At 39.8% G+C, this 17,926-nt stretch overlaps 1 protein-coding gene across 1 annotated transcript; it reads right to left on the reverse strand.

Annotated features, from left to right (window-relative positions):
* Positions 1-4,344: 4,344 nt before the first annotated feature.
* On the reverse strand, positions 4,345-5,520 carry LOC141587705 (uncharacterized). The gene has a single exon (XM_074409178.1). The coding sequence runs from the start codon at positions 5,518-5,520 to the stop codon at positions 4,345-4,347; it is 1,176 nt and encodes a 391-aa protein (XP_074265279.1).
* Between the last annotated feature and the right edge of the window lie 12,406 nt (positions 5,521-17,926).

The following is a 17,926-nucleotide window of genomic DNA, read 5'->3' on the forward strand; positions in this document are numbered from 1 at the left end:
TTGATTGTGAGATTCTGTCACCATAGCAATTTAATTGTATTTATCGACTTAGTTGAGTGCACGCTTCTGAGTCATCTCTTTAATCTGGCTAAAATTAATCCTAGATCGAAAGATTGGACTAAATAGGCTGCTATGAACCAGTAGATTACCCTGACGAGAATGAAAGTTAAGTTAGTGCTATTTTAGGATAGAAAGTGGACCGAAAGGACTTTTCCGTATCCGTCTCGCATTAATTCGTCTGAGTTATTTACAGCTGAGTCACTGGACTACCGTAGTGAACCGAATTCCTGACATGACCCTTCTCTACTTGATAGTTTAATTCTATTTCTCTGCCTTTACTGCTCTTTTCTCTGCTTCTCTTTCCTTTAAACTTTTAGTTTAGAAAACCAATTTAAACAACCCCCCATTTGTGACCAGATAGACGGACCATTTACAGATATCTTGCCTCCCTGTGGAGATCGACCTGACTTCCCTAGCTATATAGTTAGTTTAGTTAGTTTATTTTTTGATAGGTACACGACAGCCCTATCACCATGCACCATCGGGACCGGTCAAATAGAGAGAGCTCTATGTGATTTGGGGGAAATCATTAGTCTCATGCCTCTAAAGACCTTCAAGAAATTGAAAGGTTTTGAACTTTCACCTACAAGAGTATCTTTGCAACTTGTGGATAGATCGGTGAGATATACAATTGGCCTTGTGGAAAATGTGCCACTCAAAGTGGAAAAGCTTGTGATACCTTGCGACTTCTATGTGATGGATATTCCCGAGGATTCCAAAATTCCAATCATCCTAGGGGGCCTTGTCTTGCTACGGGGGGGGGGGGTGTCTTGATTGATGTGAAAAATGGCAAACTATATCTTCAAGTTGGTGATGACAAGGTAGAATTCTCGTTAGAAAATTCATGAAATCTCCTTCTATGAATGACTCTTGTTATAGAGTGGATTTGTTGAAGGATTGTTTGAATGGACATAATCTTGAGCCTTCACACTTGGATCCATTGAAAGTTTGTCCAACAAACAAGGTGGAAAATGGGGGTGACCTTGTGTTTAGAGTTGATGCTAAAGGACGTTTGGGTGAAGATGACTCAAGAGAAGACGAATTTGAAGACCAAATTAATGATGAGATTTAATCATTCTTGAACTCTCTGGATTCATTTGTTCTAAGCTCTTTTGAAGGTTCACCTTGGTCGGATAATTCTTCAAGTGATTGGGAAGCTCAAATTGATGCCTTGGAGGCGGCTCTCAATGGAAATAGTTCGGGTCAAGAGGAGAGTCAAGAAAATTGGGATAAAAATGGCAACACCATGAACCTCAATGTTGAGAAGTTGACTCCTCCACCTACTATTCCCTACCAATTTCTTTACCTTGGTGACCAAGAAGAGAATTGTCCAACAAGTGAAACTTATGAGATTCCATTCCTCCTACCACCTAGCTACCACCATTCCAAGTTTAAGGGTTCTAATTATCAAAAGGACCCAAGAAAGGGAGCCAAGGAGAGTAAGAGGAACCATGACAAGAAGTGTTGGAAAATAAGTTGGTTGAGCCTTGCTATATCTTGGTGCTATTTGTGCTTGTTTGAGGCTTTTGATAAAGTTTTTGACTGGTTACTACGTGCCTTGTGTGACATGGATTGCATCACCAAAGAATTCAAGCAACAAAATTTTGGATGGGAGGTTTGGTGGAGTCCCTTAAGAACCATCGCATAGTATAGATTCTCTTCCTTTGCTTTATTTATTTATGTTTTGCTTGCATTTGTATTTAGTTTACTTAGCCGAATAGGAGTTAATCTAAATTAGCTCTCTTTTCATTCATGTAGTGTAGTTTGCATTGTCCTTTCAATTTAGCATATAGAATAATTCATGCATTACATTCATTAACCAAAAACCACTAAAAATTTAAAAATTCAAAAATTCTTCAAAAACATGTATTTTATTTCGAAATTTCCTCCACACATTTATTTTCATTTGAAATATGTAAATAAATAAGTGTGGGGAGGAAATCGCATCATTTAAAAATACCAAAAACATGTTATTTATTTTCAAATATTCAAAAAAATCAAAAACATGTCTTTAATTTTGAAAAATTTGAAAAACACAAAAATATGTTATTTATTTTTCCTATTCTCTCCCTGTACTTTGTTCCATTGAGAACAATGTAAATTTCAAGTGTGGGAAGGGAAATATCCACTTTGTGCATATTTTTTATATTTTTATATGTAGTTGTTAATTTGAGAAAATTGCAAAAAATGACTAAAAATTGAAAAATTTCAAAAGTCCCAAAAATATTGCATTGTTTATATTATATATATATATATTGCATTTTTCCTAACTTTTTTGATTGACAACACATGCAAGCATCGGAGAAGACGTTTGGTAAAATTTTTGCAATCCTTTCTCTTTTATCCTTCCTTTTCTTTTTATATATAAGCATGGAGGAGGACGGGATATGTGATGTGGGTGTTCCCTTTGGGAACCGTTTTGGATATATGTGTGTTGTTGGTGTATTGTTAGGACTAGATATTGTTTGCATTTAGAATAGAATTGTGTATAGGTGTTCACTCTTGCATTCACGTAGCTTGTTCATATGTGTAGTTTGTATTTCATACACGTTGCATCTTGTTTGTAAATAGTTGCATAGATGGTCTAAATGTGGGGGGCATAAGTTGCCAATGATGATAATTCGTTTTTCCCGTGTCATTTCCCTCTTGATAACTTGTGCCTCTTGATGACACATGTTAGGGTTTTTGTTTGCAAAAACCCGGAAGTCTAGCTTAACAACCAAGTTGCGACCACCTTGTGAGACCGTATTAGGCCCTAGACTTGACCTAGGTCCGACATAGCTACTAAAATGTGAGGATAGAGCCTCCATATGGCCGGTCCATTAAACCGGTCCCGTTTAGGTCATGAGAGTAATTCTCCTTACGTGGTATGTCATGTTAAAACGCATAAGTATGGAGCTCATTCCTTGATTCCGTAGAAGTGTAGATGTGCATATTGAGACAATTTTGTTCAATAAAGTAACCTCACAATAGCCAAATAAGCCTTTGTTATGCCTTTTAATCAATTATTTCCTTTTGTTAACCCATTTTGAGCCTAAGCCTTGTCATTTGTATTGCCAACTAAATAACTACATACCATAAACAACTCACCTTGGTTGAGTAGTTCGTCATTGTGGTTCTTTTGTGGAGTATATTTGGGTTGAAATTTTGACTCACCTTGAGGTGTATGATCTTAATGCTACATGAGTGAAAGGCAACTTTGGCTACTTTTGTCTAATAAAAGGTGAACAAGTTGTGAAAAATGCAAGAAAGAAAATCAAATAGAAAAGAAAAAAATGAAGAAGAAAAAAACAAATAGAAAAAGAGAAAAATGAAATGAAAAACAAAAAAATGAAAAGAATGTATATTTTGGGTCAAATAAAGGGTTGGTAATTTGCAAATTGAGTTTGTTTTCAAGAGTATTGAATAATTTTTGAAAATGACAATCTTTTCATATTTTGTGAAGGAATTCATTTTCATTGGTTGAGTTTAGTGAATTGGTTAGATGTGGCGACTACTCGATCTTTAGCCCCACATTTCCTAAAAACGGTGTTTGCACCAACCCCTTTTCACCGAACCCAAGCCCCATTACAACCCGATTGTCTCTTGTATGTGCATCATTTGGCATTTGTCTTGCGGATATTGGATGGAGCACCATATTAGATTGCGGGCATGCTTCGCAAGTCGAGTTAGGAGAGTGATTTTGGTTACTTTTTGTCACAAAAATCACCCCGTTCTTTCATTTTAGTGACTAGTGAAACCCGTGAGAGTCGGACTTTGGTCTCCTTTTGGTCAAAGGTTTGATATGGATTCGAATCTTGCGTGTGTCGTGTCATTCTTGGGAGTATAGCGAAGTACTTCCCCTTTCCCGCCTAGAATTTGTTTCTTAGGAACCCCGTGTTGTCAATATAGGTTGCTTGAGCTAGAATTAGGGAGTCGGCACGTTGGTAAGACCCAGAGACGACATCCTTCACTAATGATTCTGTTTATTCGATTTTTGAAAGAAAAATGGCCGCTTAGATGAGTAAAGCGGTTTGACTTTTTGTGATGCATCTTATATGTTGATTCGTGCTTGAATGTTGGATGTGTCAAAATGTTTCGCAAGCTCCCACTTGCCTTGCATCGGAATGCATACCTCATTGTGTTTCAGTGTGAGTAGAAGGGACGGAGAAGGCCCGTTAATTGCCTTTCATCGGATATTAGTAGTTTAGCTAGTCATTTTTTTTGGTGAAATGTGAATTGATATTAATAAGCATTTGCAAGTTACATCGCCATACACACCACGACCTTCCTACAACATACCAGTTAACTCGTTATACGTACACTAGCTAACCAATTACACCCAGCTCTCGTTCTACATTTAGCAAGATTGTTATGAGCTCTACCAATTACATCATGTTTAATTCTGTCAAAAAGAAAACCAGGAGTAGGCAGAACCCCTTCCACTCTACATCTATTACGAGCATCCCAAATGTGATAAATGAGACTAGCAATCCCAGCATAAATAACCTGCTTCTGGAATAATGATGGACACCTCCAACTGTAACACCAAAGTAAAGGCTCCTTATCTCCCATATCAATTTGTAACAAATTATGAACTAAATGCAGGCAGCGTCTACTCAATGCACAATGGAATAAAATGTGATCTTTACTTTCATCCTCTTGCTGGCAAAGAACACAAATAGTCTCAGAACAGATTCCATGAGCCACAAGCCTATCTCTAGTGGATAGTCTGTTGAGAGCATACAACCAAAAAATAAAAGAATGCTTTGGAACATTCATTTTATTCCAGACCATAGGCCACCAGGGGACTCTAGCAGTGTCAGAATGGAGCCACTCATATCCTTTCTGCACAGAATAATCACCTGAGACCCAGGAATCATTGCTATAACTTGGCTTGAAAATTTCTTTGATCTTGCAGATTTGCCGCCAAGACCAGCTAGACTGCAAGGGTGGTTGATAGTTCAACCAGGGGTTATTCTTAATATATATGGCATTGACCCACTTAATCCAGAGGTGGTCTTGCTTACTTGCAATCCACCAGGTAAACTTAGCTATGCTAGCCTTATTCCAATCAGCATAGTTAAGAAAACCTAACCCTTCATGTTGCTTGCTGTTGCAACAAAAGTCCCAAGAAACTAAAGGAATTTTGAACTGATCATTTCCTGACCAAAGGTAATTCCTGCAGATCCCAGCAATATTGTTGATGACAGTGGTAGGGATAAGGAATATTCTGGCCCAATATGCATGCAGCTGAGATAAGACAGCATGTATGAGCACCATCCTACCTGCATAGCTTAGCTTCCTGGCACCCCAACTACGTATTCGAGCAACAATTTTATCCACCAACTTATTACAGTCCCCCACAGAGAGTCTCTTATAGGAGATGGGGATTCCCAAATACCTGAAAGGGAAAACCCCTAAAGCAAAGTTGGAGAGATGAAGGATCTTGGACTTGTCCTCACGACAAATTCCATTCATAAAAAGTTCAGACTTGTCATGGTTAACAGCAAGACCTGAAGCTTATTCAAAAGTCTTGAGGGCCCTCAATAAGATCTTGATGGAGAAGGAATCCCCTCTACTGAATAGCAGGAGGTCATCAGCAAAGCATAAATGACTCAGCTAGTCATTTTATATTAAGGGTCTTAGTTTATTTAATGAGCTTACTCGAGGACGAGTAAGGTTTAAGTGTGGGGACGTTTGATGAATAGTATTTTAGTCGCTTTTCCCCCGCATTTATATCTTATTACGACTCGATTTTGCGTGCTTAGTTGTCTAATTAGCTCATTTAATTACTAATTTATAATAATTAGTCGTCGTAGTTATATTTATTAATTAGTCGGATTTTTATTTAATATTACTACTAATATCATTTTATTGTAATAATGTGTAGTGATGAGGAATAATGACAAGAAGGCCGAGTAAAATTAGACGGAAATTGCGGAGCAAATTGGGTCGAGAAGGAAATAGGACTGGTGAAGACCAAGTCAAATAGATGAAAATGGGATGAATTTTACTGTAAGAAGGAAGTTGAGTTGACAAATGAATGAATGATGTAGTCAAACCAACACCAAATTGCAACTCCCTGACTCCTTGCTTCCTTCGTCTTCCTTGCAATTCCAATCGAGCATTTTCAATTGAAAATTGCAGGACTTCCAGTACTTCATTTTGGTCAACCATAAAAGCCAACCCCTTGCTACCTTAAGTCCTCGTCAATCCCAATTTACCACATTTCCATTTAATTTCTAGTTTCAATAATTCCCCTTTTCATCTCTATAATTTAATATCTCCACAATTACCTCCACCATTTCCACGTTTCTTCGAAAACCCAACAACCCACCTAGCTTCTGTGGGATTTATCTGTATACATCCCTTTGATTTTAAGGATTATAACGAATTATAGAGTGATGATTACGAGTCATAAAACTAAATTGCATAAACAAAAGCATAAAGGATTAAGAAATAACCTTCGGTCCTAGCTTTTATGGCCTATGAACAATATCGCAATGATATTCTCCTATCAGTTGCACCCAAGACGATATGAGATATGCCCTTGTTCTTTTTGCTAGAATCGATCCCTCAATTTTCTGTAAAATTAGGTTTTTGTGTTTTGTTGAGATGAGAGGCAGGAGTAGGTTAGAAATTAGGTTAAGAAAAATAAACTTACCCTTCCCTTATAACCGTGTATTAGGGTGAAATAGGGCGATTTATTTTCCTTTCCAAAATCTCGGCCCATACATACGAAACAGGCATATCAGTCGATCGACTGATACACCTGGTCGATCGACCATGTAACTGAAACAGGTATATCAGTCGATCGATTGACATACCCGGTCTATCGACCATGTATATAACGCATTATTTATAAATTGTCATTTATATTATACCGCATTAATTAATACGGGTCAATAATAATTTATTATGACAATATCGTATAATTTATCATTAGCTGATTAAATATAACCGATTTTATTTAATTACGAATTAACATATTAATTCGTCAAAGCTAACATTATATACATTAATTAAATATAACTTATTATATTCAATTTACGAATTGACAATTAATTCGTCTCAACTAATATTATTTAATCGGCATTAAATAATTGTCGCATCAACACATTGACTAACTGTTTAGTCATATAAGGCATCAATGTGATGATATTTTCATACAATCACATTTCTCAAACACATCCTTTAGGTGTGACTTTTAGGGACCAGTTGATCACCGCCATCTGTATGATAATAACGTCAAACTTTCTAACAAGTCAACCGTTATTAGGTAATCGTTAATCAACTGATTAAATACGAAGTATACCCTTGTGAACCTGTAAGAGATTTACAAATGTTATCACACTAATTTGTGGAGGACACAAGCTCCAACAAACTCCCACTGTCCTCACAAGTGTATGTGCGATTACCGATTCTCATATCCTAAAATTTCTCCCACTCAATGTAAAACAATTTGCAAAATCCATATTCACAAAGGTCGTATTTTACAAGTGATCTGTATCAAGAGTGGTTTCCCCGACTAGAGAGTAACTTAACTGATAAACGAATCAACATTCGAGCATGGCCATGCATTTCAGTTACAACTCCTCGAGTGGCCCTGAGAAATAACTATACCTGATAAGGGTTGGATATTTTCCTCAACTCGAATCCTGCAGATGTAAGCACAGTATGAAATGACCCAGAAAAAATCTACTTAGCCTCCATTTATGGCAGACCGTGAAAAAGAAACCAAAGTCACCCAAAAACTGCCTTAATCTCAAGAGACAGTCGATAGTCAAAAGAATCGACTCTAGGAACACAATGGATGTCTTATCCACGACCTGGCACCGAATGTTATTAAACATTTAGGACTCCATTACGCTGTCACAAAAATTTGTCTTACGAGGTATCGTTATAATCTCGTATTTGTGAACGATCAGTCAACAGTTTGACTTATGGCTCGTTGAACCCACCATCAATCGACTGCACAATATAATAGCTAGAGTTATCAGCTCTTGGAGGCGATTACGGACCAAAACTAATATAATGTAATTCAGTTCACTTTGTGGCGTTCAATGTTGTTAGTACAATCCACATGAAAAACAAAATATTATATAAAAACGATGAAGTTATGAATAGTATATGAAAAGATAATGTATCAAATCCATATATCAACTACTACAACTTAGGAACACGTTTAATTCCCATGGAAATAACGTGCCCTACATGCTTATCATAATTCAACGGTTTAGTGAGAGGATCCGCGATGTTATCATCCGTCGCAATCATGTCAATCACTATCTCCTCTTGCTCCACATAATCACGGATCAGGCGAGCTTTCCGATGTACATGTCTAGATTTGTTGCTAGACTTTGGCTCCTTAGCCTGGAAGATGGCACCTCTATTGTCACAATAGATGGTGATCGGGTCATTCGAACTCGGAACTATCGTAAGTCCTTGTAAGAATTGACGCATCCATATCGCTTCCTTTGCTGCCTCCGAAGCGGCATAGTACTCGGATTCAGTAGTAGAATCTGCTACAACACTCTGTTTGGAACTCTTCCAGCTGACCGCAGCACCATTAAGAGTGAAGACGAACCCAGATTGAGATTTTGAATCATCTCGATCCGTTTGGAAGCTAGCATATGCGTAACCGATTTTGCATAGCTTAGTATCTCCTCCATAAGTCAATACCCAATCCTTAGTCCTCCGTAGGTACTTGAGGATGTTATTGACTGCTATCCAGTGTGTTTCACCTGGAGTCTTTTGGTACCGACTCGTCATACTCAATGCATATGCCACGTCTGGACGTGTGCATATCATGGCATACATGATCGATCCTATTGCAGATGCATAAGGAATACGACTCATGCGCTCAATCCCTTCAGGCGTCGTGGGTGACTGAGACTTGCTCAACTGCATCCCAGACGTCATTGGAAGGTTCCCTTTCTTGGAGTTGGTCATGCTGAACCTCTTAAGAATCTTATCCAAGTAAGACTCCTGACTAAGTGATAACGTCCGTCGTGATCTATCTCGGTAGATACGGATTCCGAAAATGCGTTGTGCCTCACCCAGATCTTTCATCTGGAAATGGTTTTTCAACCATTCTTTAACCGAAGATAGGAAAGGAATGTCATTCCCAATCAAGAGTATGTCATCGACATACAATATCAAGAATACAATCTTGCTCCCACTCGACTTGATGTATAAGCATGGTTTCTCGACCGATCGAGTGAAACCATACTCTTTTATCACCTGGTCGAAATGATAATTCCAACTCCGAGAAGCTTGCTTAAGTCCATAAATGGAACGCTTAAGCTTGCATACTTTCTTAGGATGTTCAGGATCTATGAAACCTTCGGGTTGCACCATGTACAACTCTTCCTCCAAATAACCGTTTAAGAAGGCGGTTTTCAAATCCATTTGCCAAATTTCATAGTCATGAAATGCGGCAATCGCTAAGATTATCCGAATAGAACGTAGCATGACTACAGGTGCAAAAATCTCATCATAATGCAATCCGTGCACTTGAGTGAAACCTTTTGCCACAAGTCGTGCCTTATAGGTATCTGGTTGCGCGTCTACAGAATGCTTTATTTTTGTTTTAACAGGATTTTCCTGAACGGATCCGGCCTGATTAGAGAGTAATTTGGGTATCTAGTTCTATATTTTTGGTAGAGATTAAGGATTAAATAATAAGAAAAAGACTTAAGTATAGAGAATATTGTTTATATTATATGGACGAACTGAGTACAGATTTGTATATAAGATCGGATATTTTGAGAGTAATGAAAGATAGAAAAAGTGTAGAATAACTAAAGAGTAAGAATTGATCCCTGATTATCTATTTACCAAAGCTATATATAGTTCTCTTTCTCTCTTAACGTTATTATTATCAACGTTACAATCATCAACGTTACAATGATCAACCTCCTCCCCAAATGTAGGAGTTGTTGCCGGATTAATAGGGCATGCTCCCTATTAATCCGCTTGACTTATTCTTCTTTTAACGAATCCTCAGCTCTTTCCCTCCTTTCCGTCTTGATTCATAGATGATAGGGTCTTATGGTTGGACTTGGTCTTCCTTGAGTATAGGACACGACCATTTATTCCCAACAACTGCATTTCTTGTTTATCTTTCTCAATCCAGCCTGTTTTAATGCTCTGCCAGGTTATTCTGTACTTACCATCAGGCTTTTCTTCCAGGATTTAGTAGCCTTCTCGCTATAATATTTCTTCAATAGCTGAATAGTAGTTAGACTTGTCCGGTCCCAGGTTACCTTAATCAAACTAATAAGGTCGGGCTAGGTTGGAGTCAGACCAGGCTAAACTGGGCCTAACAATTGCCCCTTGACATTTTACCCATGCTGGATCTGGCCAGGGGTGGGATGTCAACTCTACCGGGTTAAACAATAAGAAGAATCATATTTATTCAATGACTCTTAGACTCCTAGTTACCGTTGAACACTGCAACAGCTAAATGATGTCATGCTGACAGTTTTGCAATTTCTAGGGTTTCCATACCGTTACACATTCTCTATAAATACGGTATTTGGTGAGAGGTTTTTTTTCACCAAATTTCTTCCACTTTCTTTGCTTAATTTTCTTCTGAGATTCTCTCCTATTTCCCAGGAGTCTTGTTCTGCTAGTTTATACTTTTTCAATAATTTAACTTCATCACAATAAATCAAACAATAAAAGATATGGGAGCCAAGAAACGTCCTGTATCCCAGAAAACTGATGCATCTCAGATGGCTCTTCTTGAGCCGAACCACGAGATGTCCAGGAGGAAGAGGTGATGGAAATTGATCCTCCTGCTCGTCTTTGTGGCTTTTAAGTACCAGGATTCTGTTTTTACCGCCCTTCAATCTTTGGATCCTTACTTTCGAAGAGAACTTGTTGAAAACAAATTATGACAAGATATTAAGGGAGAAGAAAATAATTCCTGAGTCAACTGAGGTATGGATTCCTGAATCTTGTCCAGTCAGAGCTAATTGGGTGTCACCTGGTTGGTTCTGTATTTTTGAATGGGCGTTCAAAGCAGGCTGTAAGTTACCTTTTACCCCTTTAATGATCGATACCATTCGTGCAATGGAAGTATCACCTTTTCAGATTATGCCAATGGTTTGGAAACTTGTCCATTCTGTTGAAAATTTATGTGCTAAGCACAATCTCACAATTACCCTTAACGATATCAAGGCAATTTATCATATGAAAAATCCAGTTAATGGTCGTTTTAATTTGAGAATCAAGTCGAAAATGTCTCCATTAATTACTAACCTGGATTCTGGAGACGATAAAAGTTGGGCAAAGACTTTCCTGTTTATCCGGACCGAGACTCTGGGATCAGGCTTTGATTATCTGAGATATCCTCCCTTGGAGAGTGGTAGGTTTCCTGTACTCTTAGTTCGCAGTATATATTACATGAAATTAATAGGTTTTGATTTTCACCTGTGTATTTTTGGCGGTTTTTACAGCTCCTGATTGGAACTTTGATCCTCTTGACGAGGAAGCTATTTCCAGGATAGAGGCTTTCCTTGCTATTCCTGAGGAAGAGAGGGCCTGGCCAGCTAGTTTGGGCAGGGAATTATTGCCCCGGTATATGAAGACCAAGCTGACTGGGGTCAAAGTACCCAAAGGCAAGCCTAGCTCTACTGCTCTTTCCTGTATGTCTTCTATATGTCTTTATGTTAATTGCTATCTTCTTGTCGCTTCTCATCTGATACTTACGTATATTCTTTATGTATTCAGTATTTAGGTCTTCTGCTAGGTTGGCCAGCTTTTCTGCAAAAGATTTGAAGGCTGGGGTGGCTAGGATTGCTGAACAGTCCAAGAGCCAGAAGGCTAGTGAGAGTGACAAAACGCTTGATATTCTGGTTTCTGATGTCCAGACTTCCCAAGATCCACCCAGGCTAGTGTCACCGGAGGTCGTCCAGGCTCCAAAAAGGAAGAGGGAAGATGTTATCCTTGAAGAGGAGGAGGGAGAGAAAGAGCCTATCCAAGCTCAGCCACTCAGAAGTATAAGGCAAGTGCCTGCTAGGATTGATGACATGGATGCTGCCCGGGCACGGATAAATGAATTTTCTGCAAAAATGGGCGGCCAGCTCTTGTCTGCTAATACTCTTGAGTCGTCTACCAGAGTGGTTTCTATTCTGACTTCTCTTGTGACAAAGGCTGCTGAACTTGCTTCTCAGGCTAAGGAGGTTAGTTGTAAAGGGATATTTTTAATTGTTCATGTGCTTTTTGTTTTGCTTTGTACTTGGCTGATTAATTTTATACTTTTGTAGGGATTGGATGTTGGGTTGGCTACTGCTTGTCAGCTCAGGGATGCAGAGGCCAGGATTTCTAGTTTGGAGGTAAAACTGGATAACCTTAATCGTGATTTGCATACATCCAGGAGTAATGAAGTAGTACTTCAATCCCAACTGGGGACAGCTAGAGAGGCAACTAGGGCTGCTATAGTTTGTGAGGTGGCCGCAAAAAATGTCGAGAAGGTTGTCAGGCAAGAGTTGGAGGCTGAGAAGCAGGCAATGCAGGATCAGTTGAGAAAAAATGAGGAGCTTGCTGCTGAAAAGTAATTAGTGGAGGCGCAGCTGGCTGATGCTGCTCAGTACTTCTTTGGGAAAGGCCGGGTTGATGCTATGAGGGATCCGGAATCTGACCGGGCTAATTGGAATCCGGACCGGGATGAGATAGCATTGGACGCTCAGTATCCTGATTTGGCCAATATGGGTCAAGAAGAAGAAGTGGATTCTCCTCCTTCCAAGGCAAAATCTGATGACCAGGAAATGGCGGATGGTTGTGAGTCGGTTACTGGCTCAAAAATAACTTAGATTTATTAGGTTTTTCTTTTAGGTTTTGGTCTATCCAGGGGGAGTGTCCCTGGGATGAATATTTAGGAATTTTTTGGCTCATCCAGGGGGGATGTCCCTGGAATGGATGATTATTAGGTGTGTGGTAAGGCCAATTATTTTGGATGAATAAATATTTGGTCTTTGTTTGTTTCTTTTTGTGTTTTGACAAGGTACTTTTGTAATGTTGGACATGTACTGGATCTGACCAGTTGTTTGACTGGATCGGGCCAGTTTTTGTGCTGGATCTGGCAAGTTTTTTTGTTTGTTATGGGTGGGGTTGTTGCCTGTCTGGAGGGCTTACGTCCCCTGCCTGTCTGGAGGGCTTATGACCCATCTATGTTATACAAGTCAGGAAGGAGTTTTCCAGATTTGTATGTTAAGTGGAGCTCAATATTTAAAGGCCTGTTTTGCAACTGAAATTTGGATATCAGTTGGATATTTGGTGAGGGTGGCCCCCAATCTTTAAGATTTGTTTTAAATAAAATGTAATATTTAAAACAAGTATTGAAGATTCTACTTGGTAAAAGTAAATATGAGAACATAGATAAGTACTTGGGCACATAGTTTGAAGAAATCATATACGACATTTATTCATATAATGGCAAGTATCATACATGTAGTTTCCAGGCAAGAAATGTCAAGGTGAAAAATTATACCTGGATTGAGAGATATATTTTATATGTGAAATAGTTTTAAATGTGCAATATTCCAAGCTCTTGGGATCATTTCGCCGTCCAGGGTTTATAAACTATAAGCTCCCTGGCCGACTATTGAGTCAATCAGGTAGGGACCTTCCCAGGTTGGGGCCAATTTGCCGGCATTCTTTTCTTTTGTGTTTTGGAAGACTTTCCTGAGGACAAGGTCTCCTACCCTGAATACCCTTGCTTTGATAGTCTTGTTGTAGCTTTTCGCAACTCTTTGTCGATATATCGCTAATCGATCTTTGCCGCATCTCTTAGCTCTTCGTTAAGTCCAGTGTCCTCCATTAGAGGTATATTGCTTGTTATTGTGTTCAGCCGCATCTGGTCGATGGAATGTCCACCTCGTAGGGATCATCGCTTCACATCCATAGACCAAGGAGTAGGGGTTTGGCCTGTGGATGTTTTAGGCGTGGTTCTGTCAGCCCAGAGGACCAGGGGGAGCTCTTCACCCATCCGCCTTTTCTTCTTTCCGACTTCTTCTTTATGCGGTGATTACCACCTTATTACTTGGATTCTCGCCCGACCGTTGGCTTTTGGATATCCTGGTGTGGATGTTACCAGATTGATGTTCCATTGAGCATGTAAGGCGATGTTCTTCTTCCCACAAATTGCGTGCCATTGTCGCATACTATTTCAGAGGGGATGCCATATCTACATATGATGTTGTGTTTGATGAATGCTATGACATCCTTCTCCTTGACTTGCATGTATGATTCAGCTTCTATCCACTTGGAGAAGTAATCAGTCATTGCTAGCATGAAAACTTTCTGTCCGGGTGCCTGAGGTAGTTTTCCTACTATATTCATGCCCCACTTCATAAATGGCCAGGGTGCGGATATGGAATGTAGTTCCTCAGATGGCTGATGGATATATGGTCCGTGAATCTGACAAGCTTTGCATTTAGAGCTAAAATCTAGGCAATCGGCTCTCAAGGTGGGCCAATAATAACCTGTTCTGAGTACTTTGCTTGCCAGGCTTCTTCCACCTTTATGATTTCCACAGTATCCTTCATGGATTTCGATAATATCGCTCGCCTTCTTGTGGTTCCAGGCATCCGAGGTACGGCCCACTGCGATTTCTTAAAAAGCACGTTGTCAATAATAGTATATGAAGCAGCTTTTATTTTTAGTGCTCTGGCATCTTGCTTATTTAGGGGAAGAATTCCCTGTTGTAGCCAGTCATAGTAGGGTTTTGTCCAAGAATTGGTAACATAAATTGGGAAACTTTCATCTTGTTTATTTATTGCAGGTTCTAGTAAATGTACGATGGGTATTTTGTCGAAGTCTAGGGGACTGAACTTGGATCCTAGGCCGGCTAGGGCATCGGCCTGGGTATTCAAGTCCCTGGGAATTTGGTCAATATTAAAATTGCGGAATTTTGATTTTAAGATTTGAACAACATCCAAATAAAGCATCATTTTTGAGTCTTTAGCTGTATATATCCCATTTACTTGGTTTGAAATAAGGAGGGAATCAGTGCGTACCTTTAGGTTTTGTACACCAAGGTCAATACATACCTTTAATCCAGCTATTAAGGCTTCGTATTCTGCTTCATTGTTGGTGGCTTCAAATGCACAGCTTATAGCCTGTACTATCTTATCCCCCTGTGGCGATTTTAGTACTACCCCAGTGCCCGTGCCCCTCATGTTGGCTGCACCGTCAACAAATAGGGTCCATTCTAGGTCTGTTTGGTCGCTGGTCAGTTTATTTACTTCTTTTATTAGGTCGGGTTCTAGGGTCGGACTAAAATCAGCCACAAAGTCTGCTAGTGCTTGTGACTTAATTGCTGTCCTTGGTTCAAATGTTATGTTGTATGTGCTTAGTTGTACTGACCATTTGCACATTCGTCCGGACAATTCTGGCTTCCTAAGTACAGATTTGATAGGAAGATTGGTTCTGACTATTATAGGGTGGCTTTCAAAGTATGGTCTTAATTTTGTGCAACTCATAATTAAAGCTAAAACATATTTTTCAAGCAGGCCATACCTGATCTCTGCATCCAATAGACTCTTACTTACGTAATAGACAGGTGCGCTTGTCCGTCCTTCTTTGACCAAGACCGCACCGACAACAAGATTGGATCGGTGTATATCTTGTCGGGGTTCATCTTTGACTGGTTTTGCCAGCAAGGGAGGAGAGGATAGATATATCTTTAGGTCTTCAAAGGCGGTCTGATGATCAGAGGTCCATTGAAAGTCCTTGTTCTTCCTTACCAGGTTATAGAATGAATTGCACCTCTTTGATGATCTTGAAATGAACCTGTTCAGGGTCGTTATTCTTCCAGTCAGCTTTTGTATGTCTTTGACCGTCTTTGGTGGTTCTAGCTCTAGAATAGCTTCGATCTGTTAAGGGCTGGCTTCTATTCCTCTTTTTGTCACCATATAGCCCAGGTATTTGCCTGCTGAGACTCCGAAGTGGCATTTTTGTGGGTTGAGCTTCATATTGAATTTCTCCAGTATTTGAAAGGCTACTTCCAGGTCTTTGACGTGGTCTTCTGATTTTTTTGACTTGACTACCATGTCATCTATATAGACTTCCATGGTGTCTCCTATCTGGTCTTTGAACATCATGTTGACTAGCCTTTGGTAGGTTGCACCTGCATTTTTAATCCAAAGGGCATAGCAAAGATAACAATATATACCTCTTTCGTAATGAAAGCCGTGCTTTCCGATCGCAGGTGCATTTTTATCTCGATTGAATACCGGAGGCATCCATGAATGTTAACATTTCGTGGCCTGCAGTGGCATCTACCATTGCATCGATGTGTGGCAGGGGAAATGGATCTTTTGGGCAGGCTTTGTTTAAGTCGGTGTAGTCTACACAGACACTCCATTTGCCATTTTTCTTTTCGACGACTACTACGTTTGCAAGCCAGTCAGGGTACATTACTTCCCTGATCATTCCCATGTCCAGTAGCTTGTCAACTTCTTGGTTGATGATTTCATGCCTCTTTGCAGCGAATTTTCTTCTCTTTTGCTGTACAGGCTTAAAGGATTTGTCAATATTCAACTTATGAGTAATAACATCAGCATCTATACCAGTCATATCAAAATGTGACCAAGCAAAACAAGACATTTTAGTTTTGAGAAAGCTGACCAGATTGGGTCTGATTGAGTCGGGTGCATCTGACCCTACAAGTACATTCCTGTCAGGGAATTCTGGGTCCAATATGACCTCTCCTGTTTCCATCTGTGATTGTGACACATATTCTTCCCTGACAGGTGACTTTAATTGCTATGCAAGGGACTTACCTAACTTTGAGGGTTTCAAAGCCTGAGTGTAACATTCCTGAGCCGTCCTCTGTTCTCCCCTGATGGTGGTTATCCCCCATTCTGTTGGAATTTTCACACATTGATGGTATGTTGATGGGATTGCTTTAACATTGTGGATCCATGGTCTGCCCAGGATTACATTATATGAGGATAGGCAATCCATTACTCCAAATCTTTCATATGAAGCCACGCCTTCCACATAGGTTGGCAGGCTGATTTCTCCCAGGGTGTTTTTTGTTTCTCCGCTGAATCCAACCAGGACGCTGGATTTCTTGATGATCTTTCCTTCATCTATCTTCATAGCTTTGAGGACGTCAAGCATCACCAGGTTGATTGAACTGCCTCCGTCTATCAGGATTCTTGATACCTTTGCTGTGCCAATTTGCATGGTGATTACCAAGCTGTCATGGTGTAGATCGATATTCCCCCGCAGTCCGAGTCATCAAAGGTAATAGCAGGCAATGACTTGGGCCTGGAAGGAGGTTGAAGTCCTGGATTCCCCTGGATATTCTTTTGGTAAATTGAAATGAGTCTGGTCGACCACGAGATTTCGGACCCTTCATTTATGAACTTGACTTCATAGATGGGGGGAGGAGGAGGATCTCTGCCGTTCCCTGAATCTCTTTTGTTTTGTCCTTCATCTTTGTTCTTTGGCTGCTGGATTAAGTCTTTCAAGTAGCCTTTCTTTAGAAGATATGCCACCTGTTTCCTGAGTTGGATGCATTCTTCTGTGGTGTGTCCGATGTCCTGATGGAAGTCACACCATCTTGTTGGATCTTTCCTGGGGTTGTCAGATTTCTTGGGCCATCTGACCGTATCTCCCAGTGCTTTCAGCGTTTGATTAATCCTGCAGTATTAATAGAGAAGTTATATTCAGGAATAGTTGGAAGGCTAGAAAGGTTACCTTTATGTTCTTGTGCCATGTTGACTTCAGATCGTTCAGGCCTGGAATAGGGTGCTGATCTGGGATTGCCTCCTTTCTGGTAGGAGCTTTTCCTATTAGTGTGTCCATCGCCTTGCTCTCCTCCGGATGAGTTCGTCCTGAAGTTGAGGTCTTCTTCCAATCTGAC

Source organism: Silene latifolia, chromosome 6 (genome assembly GCF_048544455.1).
Source record: "Silene latifolia isolate original U9 population chromosome 6, ASM4854445v1, whole genome shotgun sequence".
NCBI classification, from domain to species: Eukaryota; Viridiplantae; Streptophyta; class Magnoliopsida; order Caryophyllales; family Caryophyllaceae; genus Silene; species Silene latifolia.

Excerpts from the sequence above, each read along its gene's own strand:
- LOC141587705 (XM_074409178.1), bottom strand. The coding sequence starts at position 5,520 with ATGAATGGAATTTGTCGTGAGGACAAGTCCAAGATCCTTCATCTCTCC.